Source organism: Ursus maritimus, unplaced genomic scaffold (genome assembly GCF_017311325.1).
Source record: "Ursus maritimus isolate PB19 unplaced genomic scaffold, ASM1731132v1 scaffold_7, whole genome shotgun sequence".
In the NCBI taxonomy this organism is placed as follows: domain Eukaryota; kingdom Metazoa; phylum Chordata; class Mammalia; order Carnivora; family Ursidae; genus Ursus; species Ursus maritimus.
Window position 1 is genome coordinate 34,989,399 of NW_024426885.1, and position 17,494 is coordinate 35,006,892.

General features: G+C 36.8%; 1 protein-coding gene across 5 annotated transcripts in view; it reads right to left on the bottom strand.

Annotated features, from left to right (window-relative positions):
• The window catches only part of PCGF5 (polycomb group ring finger 5), a 118,291-nt gene that overhangs the window by 15,581 nt on the left and 85,216 nt on the right, over positions 1–17,494 (bottom strand). For all 5 annotated transcript variants that reach the window (XM_040623966.1, XM_040623965.1, XM_008696240.2 and 2 more), the window contains 2 exons: positions 6,153–6,251; positions 3,410–3,499 (listed from right to left, as the gene is read on the bottom strand). In XM_040623966.1, the coding sequence (XP_040479900.1) occupies positions 3,410–3,499; positions 6,153–6,251 (189 nt within the window). The remainder of the gene's footprint in view (positions 1–3,409; positions 3,500–6,152; positions 6,252–17,494) is intronic.

Genomic DNA, 17,494 nt, shown 5'->3' on the forward strand with positions numbered 1-17,494 from the left:
GGAGATGGGGAGGGATGTGATTGCCACAAATACCCTGGAAGGGGCTTGATCAAGAAATGACTGTTTTATTGTTAATTTGTCCATTCACTCCCAACTGTCAGAATTCACCAATTACTATTCTAATTCATAATTAGTTGGAACATGAGCAAAAATTTAAAATTTAAGAGAAAACAAAGGAGAAATGGAGATTCAAATAAATGAGATGATCTTTAGGATATATTTTGCATAACTATGATCTTATAAAAGGAACTTTTCATTCGATTTACTCTATGAACAAATACTTACTGAGGTTGTACCAGGCACTGCTCTGGTACTGGAGACTCAGCAGTGGACAAATAATCATCCCTGTCCTCAGACTACATTTGAGTTGGGGGATAAACAATAAACATAACTAAGTGGCACAGTATGCCAGATGGTATGAAAAAAATACTATAGAAAACAGTCAAACATAAAACGGATTGGGAGAGTGCCATACTAGGAGCAGGGGTGGGGTATTATAAGGAAAGTTGGAGGCCTCACTGAGAAGGTGATGTAGAAGCAAAATTCTTTGGGTGAAGAGGGTAAAGAAAATGATTCAGGTGGATACTCAGGGAGGCAGGAGAAAGCCCAGCGTGTTAGAGGAAACAGAAGCAAGTGGGGCCAGAATGTGGTGAGCCAAAGGACAGCAAGAATAAGACCACAGAGGTGTCTGGGAAAAGTCATGGGGGTCCATATCTACAGGTCCTTGGAAGAACTTTGGTTTTTATCTAAATGGTATGCGATGTCACTGGAAAGTTGACAGCAGAGAAGTGACATGTTCTTTTTTTTTTTTTTTTAAAGGATTTTATTTATTTATTTGACAGAGAGAGAGGCAGCGAGAGAGGGAACACAAGCAGGGGGAGTGGGAGAGGGAGAAGCAGACTTCCCACTCAGCAGGGAGCCTGATGTGGGGCTTGATCCCAGAACGCTGGGATCATGACCTGAGCCGAAGGCAGATGCTTAATGACTAAGCCACTCAGGCACCCCAAGGGACATGTTCTAACTTGTTTTCGGAGTATCCCTCTGGCTGCTGTGCTGGGCCAGGACCGTAGGGAGACCCTGGCTGGAGGCAGGAGAAGAAGCATAGAGCCCAGGGAGGAGATTTTTTCAGAACGTCTGGAGAATGGTGACAGCAGTGGGGCCCAGAGTGGCAGAAGTGGAGGTGGTAAGACATAACTGGATTCTGATAGGAGAGGTCACAGAATTTGCTAAGGATAGACGAAAGAAGAAACTAATCAGGACCAGCTTCGGGGATTCTGGTCTGAGAAACTGGAAAAATGGAACTAAAAATCTTGGAACTACTGAGATTGTAAAGACTGAGGCTAGAAACAGGTTTGGAGGAGAATAAACGAAAAACAGGTTTGTCATGCTGAAAAAATAAAATTGACTAATATATTACTTACCATTGTACTAAATATAAAATGTAATTTTTCTATTTATTGGTTTAGTTTTTACATGAATGAAAAATCATAAGGTACTGAACCATTTTCCCAACCAATTTTTATTAAAATACGCCTTAAACAACATAGGAATTTAAACTATCAGATATGTGTAACCAGAAATATAATTGTAGTAAAGACTGATTTAACTGATGGTCAATTAACAACAATTTCTTCAAATTAGCTGTTTCATGCTTTGACTTAAAAATAACTGGCAGTGTGGGAAGGGACTGGGAGAAGAACAAGTGAGTAGATAGATGACTTTTTCCATCTCTTCAACCTTAAGGCAAACCTATTCATAGCGCTTGAAAATCATTAACAAATAATAAAATGCCCAATGACTTACCAAAGAAAGCTAAAATTATATTATGATATTATATGTAATATCACAGTATCTAGGCCCCAGCTGTGCTGGGTAAGGGAGAACTGACCACCTCTGTAATCTGCATTTGGTCCCTGAAACATTTAGTTGGAAGGATTCAATGAAGGTGATGTATGTAGAACCATTTAAAAAAAAACTATAAAATGTCTTAGAAAGGCAGGTAGTAATTTACCAAACACGAAGATAATTAGATTTGTTTTTTTAAAAAATGAGGCTGAGAGAGGGCTAATGAGTTCTTCCAGGGCACAGGACTAGCTGGTGACTGGTACTAGACCATAATTTTTTCTTCCTGGTCATGAGAATTCAGCCTCACAAGGAAGCTTTACCCAAGTGGGATTCAGAAAAAAAAATTCTGACTTTAGATGTTAGGTGCTTCATTTATTGTTATATCATATCTAGACATTTCTGAAAAACACAGCCTATTTTCCTACCCATTGAATACAACACACAATAATGACTTTTTGAGGTTTTATAACAATTCCATAGATGTTTACATTCCACAGAAGTATGTTTTTGAACCACTGTAACATGGCAACCCTCATTACATTCAGATTCTGTATTACCTGTCTTTGAGTGAGATTACATTTCTTCATTCTGTATTTTTAATAGTTAATTTATATTTTCATAAGAAAATGTAATAAAACCTAGCTTATTAGAGAGATTAAATTATGCAGAGTTTAGAGGTATGACATACTGTACCATAAACACCACAGAATCTGGATGTCTGAGAGGACCTTGGAAGTCACCTAGTACAACTTTCCAGTCTATCTCAGTTAATGTGTATTCATGTAAGCAGATTATAAAGAGAATTTCTGGTAGCATTACTACTACATTCCTCACTGATAATACATCAGCTTTATAATCCCTAGCTCCTTGGATTTCTCTACTATCAATGTTACACAGAACTCAGATAAGATATGCTTGAACTTTCTAATTAACCCTAAGCAAAGGTATAGTTCAAAATACAGAATTCTCCTTTTGGGTGTTTTGAGTTTTTCTCAGGTTTTCTCCTTTTACATCATTTCTCTCATATTGCCTAGGGCCTAAGCCACAACAATCTAATTCTGACATCAGAAACCACTGCAAACTCACTTACCCTTTGATCCAATTTTACACTTTCACGTAAAGGAGGTACCTGAAAAAAAGATTACCTAGATTCTACCCTATTTGTACCCTATGCCACAACCAAAAAATAATATCAACCATTAAACAACATACAAATCAGGGCAAAACTTAGTCTCCTCACTTGACTCCATATAGTTAGAAGTTCCCATATTTCATTGGGGTTTTAAAAAAAGTGCCATCTTTGTATTGAGGTAAGTAGAGTTCTGAACGTATTTAGATGGTGTTTTTAACTCACCTTAAATATAACAAAACCACATTTCACACAGATCTTGGTCTTGTACTTAGGACCAATTATCATGGAGTAGCTCGGATAAACAGTAAAATGAATCAGTTTCTTCTCTTTCCCAAGCTAGTTTTTGTTTGTTTCTAAGTAATACTGTTTATTATGAGTAGCACAATGGCATATAACTAAATATACACATAGGTAAATATAAAAGCAATTTACGTTTTCGCCTCTTAGTCGCCATCTTGTCATGTAGATGAATTCCATAGTGTGATCCTTCCCCATAATTTCACCATTGCACAGCACGTCCAACTTTAAAAAGAATAGTTACAGATCCATTAACGTAAGTAAAAAATTCATTAGTGTCTTACATTTTCCCCCCAAATTTCAAAAAAGATTCAAATAGTTATAAGAAAATGGAAATATTAACCATTATTTAAAAGAACACTGAATATTTTTATTAAAAGCACTGGTCCATCTCATAATAATTAACAATTCAGATATAAGCAACATGAAGCAGTGCTTGTCTTGTCCCACATACCTGTCACTCAAGTCTATATACATAATTTTGACATGCAGTGTAAGCTTTCTCAGTCCATGTCTCTGTGCAACCTTAAAGGTTTAGAGGGACTTCTGTGACTGTCTCTTACAGAATGGGAAGGAACTGTGGAGACCTCATAGCGCCTCTGGCTTATGAATTCACTTCTCAGAATGCTTTCACCTTCTCAAGATTTAGACTTGCTTTCCTCTCATTAGTTTGTATTCAAAGAGGGTAAAGGAACGAATGTGGATACAAGATTTATGGGGACTTCAAGGCATTTGAGAATTTCCGGTAATTGCCTGTAGCTAAGTCGAGAGAACAGTTAGGCCTGTATCTTCTAAGGCTCTCTGGCCTGTTTGGCTTGGTTGGTAACTTAAATAATACTTACAGGACCTTCTTCTCACCTTGCATTGAACTTCAAAAAAGGGATGTGCTTTCCAAAGCTCACTTTTGCTCTAGAGTTGCAGGAACCAAACAACCCCCCACAAATCCTTAAGAAGGCCCCAGGAACTGTGGCTATGGTTTACCAATTCAACAAAGTATAGTTAAACGTTTATCACAGGTCCCTATAAAGAAAACATTCCAGTTCTCTAGGTATTAAAGGCAAACTGATAGAATTTAAAGTGTGGGAAGGGAAAAAAAATGGGTTTTAAGTAATTCTATGTCTGATTAGACTGAGACTAGAGAGTTTTGAACTTTTAAGTCTAAAATGAGTAGTGTTCCAATTGTATTAGACACATTTTTAGCTGAATTATATTGATATTTTGATTATGTTGACTTACATGGACCTCAAACGTTTTTTAGACATTTTATTTTTAAAAGGACAAAGTAGATAATTTTATTTTTTTAAATCTTGCCTGTAAAATAAATTCATAAGCAAAGAAGTAAAGAGATTTGGGAGGCAATCCCTGGTTAGGTACACTGCTTCTTCGTCATTTAAAAATGGAACTATCTTGCCCCAGTTAGCAATGCTGTTTCAAAAGCTTCAGTTGTTAGGTATTTCATGAAAACATCGCCGTATGTGTCAGGCAGGAAAATAAGGGGGGAACCAGTAAACGTTACTAAAAATCACAGGAACAGTCCTTTACATTGGGATAGATAAGGAGCTGTCAGTGGACAGAGTTTCCTGCCCTGCTGTCTGCTTCTATGGAGGGATCCATGACGTGCCAGCAGTGAGACTGGATGAGAGAAATAGTCCTCTCAGCTCTAACAACTTCCTGGAAACTAGAAAATAACTCAATGGGTCACACTTAAAAGTAAGGAAATAAAACTGCATGTGGTATTTTGTAAGAAGAGAATAAAGTACAAAACCAAATCATAAAAACAATTTCTTTTTCTATTTTCACTGTTGTATCTAAGTTGTCATCTTTTACTTTTCCAAGTACATAGGGCTTTGATTAACTTTCACAATTTTTTCCCTAATGTAAAAGTTAGTTAATGTTTCTGGAAATGTTTTAATATTTGTAGGACCAAACCACAGAAAGAATTTTTAATCCATAGATTATTAGTTGTCTAAGAGTTTTTAAATAAATTTAGGATCAGAGGCTTCCTCAAAATACATACTTAATACCTGTCAGTGCCTATGTTCAAATCCTATTTTATTTCTGCTATGATAAACTGTCCACATTAATCTTAGTGTACATAATGAAGAACTAATGTTGCCTTTGGTGTCTTTGTTGTCTGTGTTTATATAGGAAACTAGTCTTAGTCTTTCGTTTCTTCAGAAGCTGCTACTATCAGAACCCAAAGGGGAGGAAGAGAAATTAATACAAGTTGTTAAGACTGCCATTTGGGCAGGTGAGAAATGGTAGCCATGTCTCCTCATTACATTATATCTATATTCCTAGGATCATAAACATTCGCTAAACATTGAACACATTACAAGCTGTGCTGTGATCAAATTGAGGGCAATTTATCTCTCCGTAAGGAAACTGGTAAATTGCATTTATGCAGATGCAATTATGTTGGTTTTACCTTCTGCTAAACAATATCACTTTTGCATATGACACAATTAAGGGAACATTATTTACAAAATCCTTTTACATAAAACGACAATGTTCTTACATTCTGAAAAAGAAGTCTATCAAGAATTGGTAAAAATGGATCTCAAAGTTCTCATTAAAAAAAAACACGTTGGCATTAAAAAAATCTAGTCAGCTGTATTATTTATTTTGGGAACATATAAGTTATTTAAGTATCTCTTCTAATTATAAACCACTAAATGCATTAGTAGCATGTTTTAGTCAGATGTTAAAATAAAAAATACAGATTAAATAGAATATTCTCGAAATTAAATTTTAACATGAAAATAACCTAAGTTTCCACAAAAATTAAATGCATTTTCAGTTAATTTTTACTTCTTTTGTTAGAATTTTATTTCAGATCAGAATTATCAAAATGATCAAGATTAGATTATTAACTTACCTCATAAGAACTTGGAAGTTTTAGTTTTAAACTTAAAAATTTTTTAATAGTTCCCACAGTTACACGCGTAGAACATCGAATGAATTTCTTCATTAAACCCTAAAGGAAATAAAGATTAGTAATTAAAATATTCTACCTTACTTTTAATGAAACCACAGGTGTCACTTCCACTATCATTTTAAGTATTTTCAAAGTATTTTCTGAAAACATTTCAAATTATAGCTCCTTAGTACTAGTGAGTAAAAATGTTCCTAATTCTTGGATACTTACATGATATTCTTCAAAAATGTATGAGGAAAATCCTGGGCAATTGACAATCTGCATACCTCTAGATAATTTGGTTAACAACACATTATGAGTTTAATCAAAAATAAAGGTCACAGAAAGCATATAAAATATTTTATTATATAATGTCACTTCTAAAAGTATTAGGGATATTTTAAAAAAGTCTCGTAACTTTATTTTTTTTTTAAGATTTTATTTATTTATTTTGACAGAGAGAGACAGCCAGCGAGAGAGGGAACACAAGCAGGGGGAGCGGGAGAGGAAGAAGCAGGCTCCCAGCGGAGGAGCCCGATGTGGGGCTCGATCCTGGAACGCCAGGATCACGCCCTGAGCCGAAGGCAGTCGCCTAACGACTGCGCTACCCAGGCGTCCCCTAAAATATTTTTTAAAAGAGCAGTGATTTCTAATGGGGCTCTAAGGAGCCCTAGGGTTCAACAGAGGTCAATTAGGCCGCAAGATCCCCTACAACTAAAAGTCAGGTATCTGATGGCCTGTGGCAGTACTTTACTGGAAAAGCAATGTTCTATGTGTCTTGATTTTTCTCATTTTATTAGCAGTACTAATTTACCCTTTAAGCATGAGCATCACTAAAATATAAGAACCAATAGCAGCATTGTCCACAATAGCTAAATAGTGGAAGGAGCCGAGATGCCCTTCAACAGATGACTGGATTAAGAAGTTGTGGTCCATATATACAATGGAATATTACTCAGCCATCAGAAAGAACGATTACACAACATTTGCAGCAACATGGACGGCACTGGAGGAGATTGTGCTAAGTGAAGTAAGTTAAGCAGAGAAAGACAATTATCATATGATTTCTCTCATCTATGGAACATAAGAACTAGGAAGATCGGTAGGGGAAGAAAGGGATAAAAAAAGGGGGGTTAATCAGAAGGGGGAATGAAGCATGAGAGACTATGGACTCTGGGAAACAAACTGAGGGCTTCAGAGGGGAGGGGGGTGGAGGAATGGGATAGGCTGGTGATGGGTAGTAAGGAGGGCACGTATTGCATGGTGCACTGGGTGTTATACGCAACTGATGAACCATCGAACTTTACATCAGAAACCAGGGATGAACTGTATGGTGACTAACATAATATAATAAAAAAAACATAAAGAAAATATAAGAACCAATCCAGAATGAAGGCTCAAACTGAAAAAATCAAAATGAAGTTTGTAGACATGATAAACATGAGCCAATTTGTGAAACACAATTACATCTTCAAACCTTAAAAGTTATCAATAGTAAAACAAAGCCAGCAATCGAATCTTTTAAATATATAAAGTATTACTTCTACTTATATATACAGGATATTAGGTCAGCAAGCAGAATTGTTCTTAAATTCACTAAGTCAAAAGTAGAGCCATCCATGGGCACCTGGGTGGCTCAGTTGGTCAAGTGTCCGATTCTTTACTTAGGCTCAGGTCATGATCTCAGGGTTGTGAGACTGATTCCCACCTTGGGCTCCACACTGGACATGGAATCTGCTTAAGATTCTTGCTCTCCCTCTCCCCCTCTGCCCCTCCCCACCAACACATGCATGTTCTGTCTCTAAAAAAAAAAAAAAGAAAAAAGAAAAGAAAAAGAGAGTCATCCAGTTAGTATCTATTCTTAGCAAATGTGTTCCTAGCAAAATATATTTCCTAGCAAAGACCAACAGAAACAAATTTACAAATGATACTTGGTCACTATTTAGATGGTAAAGTATCCATAAAAGAAAATAGAAGTCAAAAGTTACATCTAAAGCAAAAGATACTCCAGCCATTTCAAACGGGAAGACTGATAGTCTAGACAGCATGGAAACAGAGGGATAAATATTCGCACAGATCTTCCCTGTTATCTATTCACATCATCTCAACTACCCAAGGTTTCCTGTCTGTTTTCTTGTTCCAAACAGCTTACAGAGAATGCTTGGCACATCTTCTAGATCCCAGTGAAGTCAGAGTATAACGTGCGGGTACAGGAAGACCTTCTAAATGTATTCTCTTCTGCAGAGAAATCTCAGGTCTTAAAAAAAACCTATAGAAATGACCATGGCATCGCTACTCATAACTTTTCAGAAATTGTTAACAAGTACAGAGGTGTCAGAAGAGTTAAGGGAAGATTTTAAAAACTAGACAAAAGCTTGTTTCTGGAATTTATAATTCAATAAGGTTTGACATTAATCTCTAACAAAATTCTGGCCTGAATTATTTAATATTTGATTTGTAAGTACTTAGAAAATGACAATATGACAATTATGCATTTTCTCTCTATAGAAACATTCTACAATTATACAAGGTAACCCTGCTGTTTCCTAGCTAGGTACACCCTGGACTTGCTGCTATACAGGTCTCTGAAAAGTAATCAACATGTTTTAAGAGAAGCAATGAAAATTAATAGTGCTCAGCAGAGATGACGAAGATGGTGGGGAGGAGCTTAAAGAGATGACCCTAAGAGCAGTGCTGCTTTCCTTTCATAACACACACAGAAAATGGAAACATTTGGACTACAAACAAGGGGTTAAGGGGAGACTGCTGCCTGGGACAGTAGCTGTATAGCTCAGGCCTTGCCAGTTGCTCTGGGGGGATCAACATTTTAGGCTCCCCTGCATATCTGAAGAAATATTATATGGGAAAAGATTTGTTTTGCGTTTCCAGAATGTTACCTTTTAATGGCACAATGCCCTTGCCTTCTAACCTGTTCCTTCCAAGTCAGGCCAGGAGAGGAACAGTTCAAAAAAAGCTCTTTCTGCTTCTAAGGTGGTTACCCTAGAAGCATCTTTATCCCTTTGTTTTAGAAGAGTTAAGAAACTAGATCTGAAATCAGCTAGTGGTCAATATCATGGGTTACACAGTTTTCCAGCTGTAGGATACAATTCAACAAATTCTAGTTCTTATAATGATTATTTGAGGTTTTTGTTTTTATTTCTTCTAAAAGATTTTATTAAAGCAGGAGTGTGTGGGGGGGTGAAGGGGCAAAGGGAAGGGGAGAAGCAGGCTCCCCACTGAGCAGGGAGCCTGATGCGGGGCTTGATCCCAGGGCCCTGAGCTGAAGGCAGATGCTTAACTGACTGAGCCACTCAGGCACCCCTGTTGGTTTTTTTAAATCCACATCCCTAACAGTGTTTTTCCTTTCATCTTTGGAATGGTATGGCTAGTACCTTCACCAGCTAAAGCAACTGTCGAGCTTGACTTTGACTTTTATTTTAAATTGAAATATAATTCGAATACCATAAAAGTCACCATTGAAAGTGTATGATTCAGTAATATTTAATATGTTCATGAGTTTGTGCAGCCAATACCATTATCTAATTCCAGGGCATTTCATGACCCCACTAAGAAACTTACTCATTAGCGGTCACTACTTTGTCCTTCTCCCTAGACCTGACAAAAGCCAATCTGCTTTCTGTGTCTATGGACTGCCTAGTCTGGACATTTCATAGAAAAGGAATCATAACAATATGTTACCTTTGTGTCTGGCTTCTTTCACTTGGCATAGTGTTTTCAAGATTCACTCATGTTGTAGCATGTATCAGTATTTGATTCTAGCTTATAGTTTATTATACACTATCCTTATTTTTTTTTTAAAAAAAGCATCCTACTGGGTTTGAAGTGGTACGTCATGTGATTTTGATTTGCATAGTCCTAATGACTAATGATGTTTAGCATCTTCTCATGTGTTCATTGGCCACTTTTTATCTTCTTTTTTTAAAAAAGATTTTTATTTATTTATTAGGGAGAAAGAGCGAGCACAAGAGAGCAGAGGGAGAGGGAGAAGCAAACTCCCTGCTGAGCAGAGAGCCCGATGCAAGGCTCGATCCTAGGACCCTGGGATCATGACTTGAGCCAAAGGCAGATGCTTAACTGGGTGAGCCATCCAGGCACCCCAGCCATTTTTTATCTTCTTTGGAGAAATGTCTATTTAAATCTTTTGCCCACTTTAAAAAATGAGTTATCTTTTTGTTCATTTGTAAGAGCTCTTTATATAATCTAAATACTAAAGGTTTACCATATGTGTGATTTGCAAATACTTTCTCCCATTCTGTGTGTTGTCTTTTCACTTTCTTGTGAGTGTTCTTTGATGTACAAAAGTTTTTACTTTGATGAAATCTAATTTATCTTTTTTTTTTTTGATGCTTGTGCTGATGGTATCATTTTTAAGAATCTACTTCCAAACCTAAGGTCTTGAAATTTTATCCCTATGTTTCTTCTAAGAGTATTATAGTTTTAGCTGTTACATTTAGCTATAGGTCCATTTTGAGTTAATTTTCATATATAGCATGAGGTAGGGATCCAACTTCATTTCTTGCATGTGGATATTCAATTGTTCCAGCACCATTTGTTGAAAAGACTATTTTTCCCCTTGAATTATCTTGGCCACCATGTCGAAAAGAAATTCATCATCAGTATAAGGGTTTATTTCTGACCCTCAATTCTTTTCACGGATCTATATGTCCACCCTTTTGCCAGTATCATACTGTCTTGATTACCGTAGCTCTGAAGCAAGTTTTGAAATTGTGACTGAGTCCTCCAACTTTGTTGTTCTTTTTCAAGATTGTTTTGACTATTTCAGGTCCCTTGGATTTCTATGACTTAGGATCAGCTTGTCAATTTCTGCAGGAATGGCAGTTAGAATTTTGGTTAGGGTTATCACTGAATCTGAAAATAATCTGTGTAAGCCTGCCATCTTCACAATATTAAGTCTTCTAATCCACAAACATGGATGTCTTCCCATTTATTTAGGCCACCTTCTCCTTTTTTTTTTTTTTTTAAAGATTTTATTTATTTGAGAGAGAGAGAAAGAGTGAGCGAGCATAAGCAGGGGAAGGGGCAGAGGGAGGACAAGCAGAAAAGCAGACTCCCTGCTAAGGAAGGAACCTGAGATCATGACCTGAGCCTTAATTTCCTTTAGTGTTTTGCAGTTTTCAGTATACAAATTTTATGCTTTCCTGGTTAAATATATTCCTAAGTATTTTACTCTTTTTTTAAATGCTATTAGTGCACAAAGGTTCCAATATCTCCATATCCTCACCAACACTTGCTGTTTTCTGTTCTGTTTTTGATAATAGCCATCCTCATGAGTGTGAGGTGATTATGTTATTGTGGTTTTGACTTGCATTTCTTTGACGATTAGTGATGTTGAGGATCTTTTCATGTGTCTGTTGGTCATCTGTCTTCTTTGGAAAAATGTCTATTTCAGGTCCTCTACCCATTTAAAAAAATTGGATTGTTTGATGTTGAGTTGTTTATATATTCTGGATATTAACTTAACCCTTATCAGATAGATCATTTGCAAATATCTTCTCTTATTCAGTAGGTTGCCTTTTTGTTTTGTTGGTAGTTTCCTTTGCTGTGCCAAAGCTTTTTATTTTGGTGTAGTCCCGATAGTTTATTTTTGCTTTCATTTCCCTTGCTCAAGGAGACATATCCATAAATATGTTGCAAGGGTGATGTCCAAGAGATTACTGCTTATGTTTTCTTTTTAGGAGTTTTATGGTTTCACATCTCACATTTAAGTCTTTAATCTACTTTGAGTTTATTTTTGTGTATGATGTAATAAAATGGCCCAGTTTCATTCTTTTGCATGTAGCTGTCCAGTTTTCTCAGCACCATTTATTGAAAAGACTGTCTTTTCCTGAGTGTATATTCTAGCCCCTTTGTTGCAGGTTAACTGACCATATAATTAAGGGTTTATTTCTGGACTTTCCATTCTCTTCCATTGATCTACGTATCTGTTTTTGTGCCAATATCTCACTGTTTTGATTACCATAGCTTTGTAGTATATCCTGAAATCTGGGATTGTGGTGACTCCAGCTTTGCTATTCTAAAAATTGCTTTGGATATCCAAAATCTCCTGTGGCTTCATACAAATTTTAGGACGATTTGTTCCAATTCTGTGAAAAATGTTATTTGTTCTTTGAAAGGAATTACGTTTAATCTATAGATTGCTTTGAGTAGTATGGACATTTCAGCAATATTAATTCTCCCAATTCATGAACATATCTTTACATTTGTGTCACCTTCAATTTCTTCTATAATTTCTTCTAGTTTTCAGAGTATAGGTCTTTCTCCTCTTTCAATTTCCTAGATAATTTATTATTTTTGGTATAACTATAAGTGGGATTCTTTTCTTAATTTCTCTTTCTGCTACTTTGTTATTGGTGTATAGAAATGTAACAGATCTCTTTATATTAATTTTATATCCTGCAACTTTACTGACTTCATGTATCAGTTCTATAGACTTCTGGTGGTCTTTAGGTTATTCTATATATAATATCATATCATCTGCAAATAATGAGATTATCTCCTTCCTTACCAATTTGGAGCTTTTATTTTTCTTGTCTGAGAATTTATTTCTTTTTCTTGTCTGCTCAGCTAGGACTTCCAGTACTATGCTGAATAAAAGTGGCAAGAATGGACATTCTTGTCTTGTTCTTGATCTGAGGAAAAGTTGTTTTCACCATTGAGTATGATGTTAGTTGTGGGTCTTTCATATATGGCCTTTTTAAATTTTAAAGTATATTCCCTCTAAATCTACTTTGTTGAGAATTTTTATCATAAACAGATGTTGTATTTTGTCAAATGGTTTTTCTAAATCTATTGAGAAAATCGTATGGTTTTTATCCTTCCTGTTAATACGATGTAACACACTGATTTGCCAATACTGACCCATCCCTTCATCCCTGAAATAAATCCCACTTGATCGTGGTAAATGATCCTTTTAATGTATCATTGAATTCAGCTTGCTAATATTTTATTGAGGAATTTTGCATCTATGTTCATTAGGGATGTTTGCTTATAGTTTTCTTTTTTTGTAGTGTCTTTTTCTGGTTTGGTGTCAGGGTAATGCTGGCTTTGTAGAATGAATTTCCTTTCACTTCTATTTTTTGTAATAGTTTGAGAAGAATAGGTATTAACTCTTCTTTAAATGCTTGGTAGAATTCACCTCTGAAGCATGTGATCCTAGATTTTAGTTTGTTGGGAGTTTTTGATTACTGATTCAATTTTGTTACTAGTAACCAGTCTGTTCAAATTTTCTATTTTTTCCTGATTCAGTTTTGGAAGATTGTGTGTTTCTAGAAATTTATTCATTTCTTCCAGGTTGTCCCAATTTGTTGGCATAGGATTTTTCATAGTATTCTCTTATAATTCTTTGTATTTCTGTGGTGTAACTGTTATTTCTCTTCTTTCATTTCTGATATTGAGGTTTTTTTTTCTTGATGAGTCAAGCTAAAAAGGTTTATCAATTTTCCTTATCTTTTCAAAGAACTAGCTGTTAGTTTCTTCTTTTTTTAAAAGATTTGAGAGAGAGAGAGAGAGAGAGAGCGCGCATGTGTGTGAGTGGGGAGGAGGGCCAAGGGTGGTAGCAGAGGGAGAGGGAGAGAAAATCTGAAGCAGACTCTGCACTGAGTGCAAAGCCCAATGCGGGGCTCAATCTCTCAATCCTGAGATCATGACCTGAACTGAAAACAAGAGCTGGATCCTCAAACAAATGTGTCACCCAGGTGCCCCCCAGCTCTTGTTTGCCAGCTGGTGGTTTCATTGATGTTTTCTATTTTTCTTTTCTTTCTTCTTTTTTAGTTTCTATTTCATTTATTTCCACTCTAATCTTGATTATTTTTTGCTAACTTCAGGCTTTGTTCTTTTTCTACTTCCTTTAAGTATAAGGTTAGATTGTTTGAGATTTTTCTTGTTTCTTGAGGTAGTCCTGTATTGCTCTAAACTTCCCTCTTATTTTTTAATTTGGAGAGTGTGCAAGTAGAAGGGTGGGGGCCAGAGGGAGAGGGAGAAAGAATCTCAAGCAGGGTCCATGCCCAGTGCTGAGCCTGACACAGAGCTCCATCTCACAACCCTGAGATCATAACCTGAGCTGAAATCAAGAGTTAGATGCTTAACCAACTGAGCCACCCAGGCGCCCCTACACTTTTCTCTTAGAACAGCATTTGCAGCATCCCAAATATTTTGGATGGTTGTATTTCCATTTTCATTCGTCTGCACGTATTTTTTTATTTCCTCTTTGATTTCTTCATTGACCCATTGGTTGTTTAGTAGCATGTTGTTTAGCCTCCATGTGTTTGTGGGGTTTTTTTCAGTATTTTTCTTGTAACTGGTTTCTAGTTTCATACCATTTTGATTGGGAAAGATGCTTGATAGGATTTCAGTCTTAAATTTATTGAGACTTGTTTTGTGGCCTAATATGTGGTCTATCCTAAAGAATGTTCCATGCGCACTTGAACAGAATGTGTATTCTGTTTGGGGATGGAATATTCTGTACATATTTGTTAAGCCGAGACTTAAATCTATTAAGTTCAGTATATATCTGGTCTAATGTGTTGTTCAAAGTCAGTTTCCTTGTTGATTTTCTGTGTGGATGATCTGTCAATGTTAAGTGTGGTGTTAAAGCGCCCAACTATTATTGTATTATTGTTCATTTCTCCCTTTATGTCTGTTAATATTTGCTTTCTGTATTTAGGTTCTCTTATGTTGGGTGCATAGATATTTACAATTGTTAAATACTTTTGTTGGCTAGATCCATTTATCATTATGTAGTGCCCTGGTTTCTTGCTACAGTCTTTGTTTTAAAGTCTATTTTGTCTGATATAAGTATTGCTACTCTGCCCTTTTCTTTTCCTTGCTTCCATTTGCATGGAAAATTTCTTTCTACCCCTTCACTTTCAGTCTGTATGTCATTAGGTCTGAAGTGAGTCTCTTGTAGGCACCATATAGATGTTTTTTGTTTGTTTGTTTTAATCCAACAGTTACCCTAAGTCCTTTGATTGAAGCATTTAGTCCATTTACAGTTAAAGCAATCATTGATAGGTATGTACTTACTACCATTTTGTTAATTGTTTTCTGGTTGTTTTATATTTCTTCTCTGTTCCTTTCTTCTTTTCCCTTGTGGTTTGATGGCTTTCTTTAGTGCTCTTCTTGGATTCTTTTGATTTTTTTGTGTATCTATTATAGGTTTTTGATTTGTGGTTACCACTGGGCTCATATATAACATCCTATGTCTACAGCAGCAGTCGGTATTAACTTTATGACCTCTTAAGTTTAAACACATTCTGATAGCATTAAATTTTTACTCCCTTCTCCATGTTTTACGTATTTTACATCTTTTTGTGTATCCCCTTGACTAATTTCTGCAGATATAACTGATATTACTACTTTGTGTTTTAACCTCCATACTGGCTTTATAAGTGATCTATCTTTACCGTATGTTTACTTTTACTTGTGAAATTTTTTTCCTTTCATAATTTTTTTATTACTACTTATGGCCTTTACTTTCCACTTAAAGAGTTTCTATTATTTCTTATAAGGCTAGTTTAGTGGTGATGAACTCTTTTAACCTCTTTGGGAATCTCTTATCTCTCTCACTCATTTCTGAATGATAACTTGACTTATTCTTGGTTGTAGGCTTTACATTTTTTCCTTTCAGCACTTCTGGTCTGCAAAATTTTTGCTGAAAAATCAGCTGATATTCTTAAGGGGGTTCCCTTATATGTAACTCAGTTTTTTCCGCTGCTTTTAAGATTCTCTCTTTGTCATTACTTTTTGCCATTTTAATTATTATGTGTATCAGTATGGATTTCCTTGGGTTTACCTTGTGAGGGGCTCTCTGTGATTCCTGGACCTGGATGTCTATTTCCTTCCAGATTAAGACAGTTTTCGGCTATTATTTCTTCAAATAAGTTTTCTGCCCCTTTCTCTCTTCTGCTTCTGGACTCTCTATAATGTGAATGTTTTTATGCTTGATGATTTTTTAAAATTCTCTTAATCTTAATTTTCATTTTTATTATTTTTTCTTTTTGTGATTCAGCTTCATTGCTTTCCATTACCCTGCCTTCCAGATTGCTAATCCATTCTTCATCCTCTAATCTGCTGTTGATTCCCTCTAGTGTATTCTTCATTTCAGTTACTGTACACTTCAGTTCTGACAAGTTGTTTTTTTATGTATCTCTTTGTTGAAAAGTTCTCAGTTCATCCACTCTTTTCTCAAATCTGGTGAGTATCTTTTTTTTTTTTTAAAGATTTTTATTTATTTGAGAGAGCATGCATGCAGGCACAAGCAGGGGGAGGGGCAGAGGAGACTCCCCACTGAGCAGGGAGCCCGACTTGGGGCTGGATCCCAGGACTCTGAGTCAAAGGCAGACACTTGACCAACTGAGCTGTCCAGGTGTCCCAAGTGTGGTTAGTATCTTTATGACCATTACTTTGAGCTCTTTATTAGGAATATTGCTTATCTCCATTTCATTTAGTTCTGTAATTTTATCTTGTGCTTTCATTTGGGACACATTCCTCTGTCTCATTTTGTCTAACTCTGTTTCTATGTATTAGGTAAGTCAGCTACATCTCCTGTTTCGAAACAAGTGGCCTTGTGTAGAAGAGGTCCCTCTAGCACAATACCTCCTGGTCACCAGAACAAGGTGCTCCAGGTGTGTCCCCTGTGTGGGCTGCATACACATTCCTGTTGTGGCTGAACTGTGATTGCTGTGGACATGCTGGTGAGTAAAGCTGGCCTTCAGCCCAGTTGGCCACAATGACCTGCTTCACCTGCTGGGTCAAGGTTTGTTCCCCATGCTGTTAAGAGGTCCGGCTGAAGCTGCCATGGCTTGCTCGTGGGTGGGGACCACACATGGCCTAGCTGTCTTTACTTAGCTACTGGGAAAGGTGTGGGTGCAGTGATGGGTAGGGCTTGCTTCCTGCATGGCCAACTGGGAGGCTTGGCTGCAGCTGCCATGGGCTCACTGGCGAGTGGGGCTGGTATTCAGCCTAGCTTCTACAATTAGCCTCTGCAACAGCTAAGGGCACGGCTTGCTCCCCGTGTAGCCAGCTAAAACGCCCAGCTGCAAGAGCTAAGGGTATGTGGGGTTAAATTTTCCCCTCCCCAGGGCACGAGTCACTTTGGAGTGGTGCCAGTCCTGGCTGGGACTGCCTATTGGGCAAGGCAGGGAAGGAGCCACTTTGGAGGGATGTCTGCAGAACTGAATGTGTTCGATGGGGCAAATCTGCAGGGGAACCCTGGGGTCAGGTATGTGGTGCTAGCAAGGTAGATGGAGAGTGTCAGAACTGAC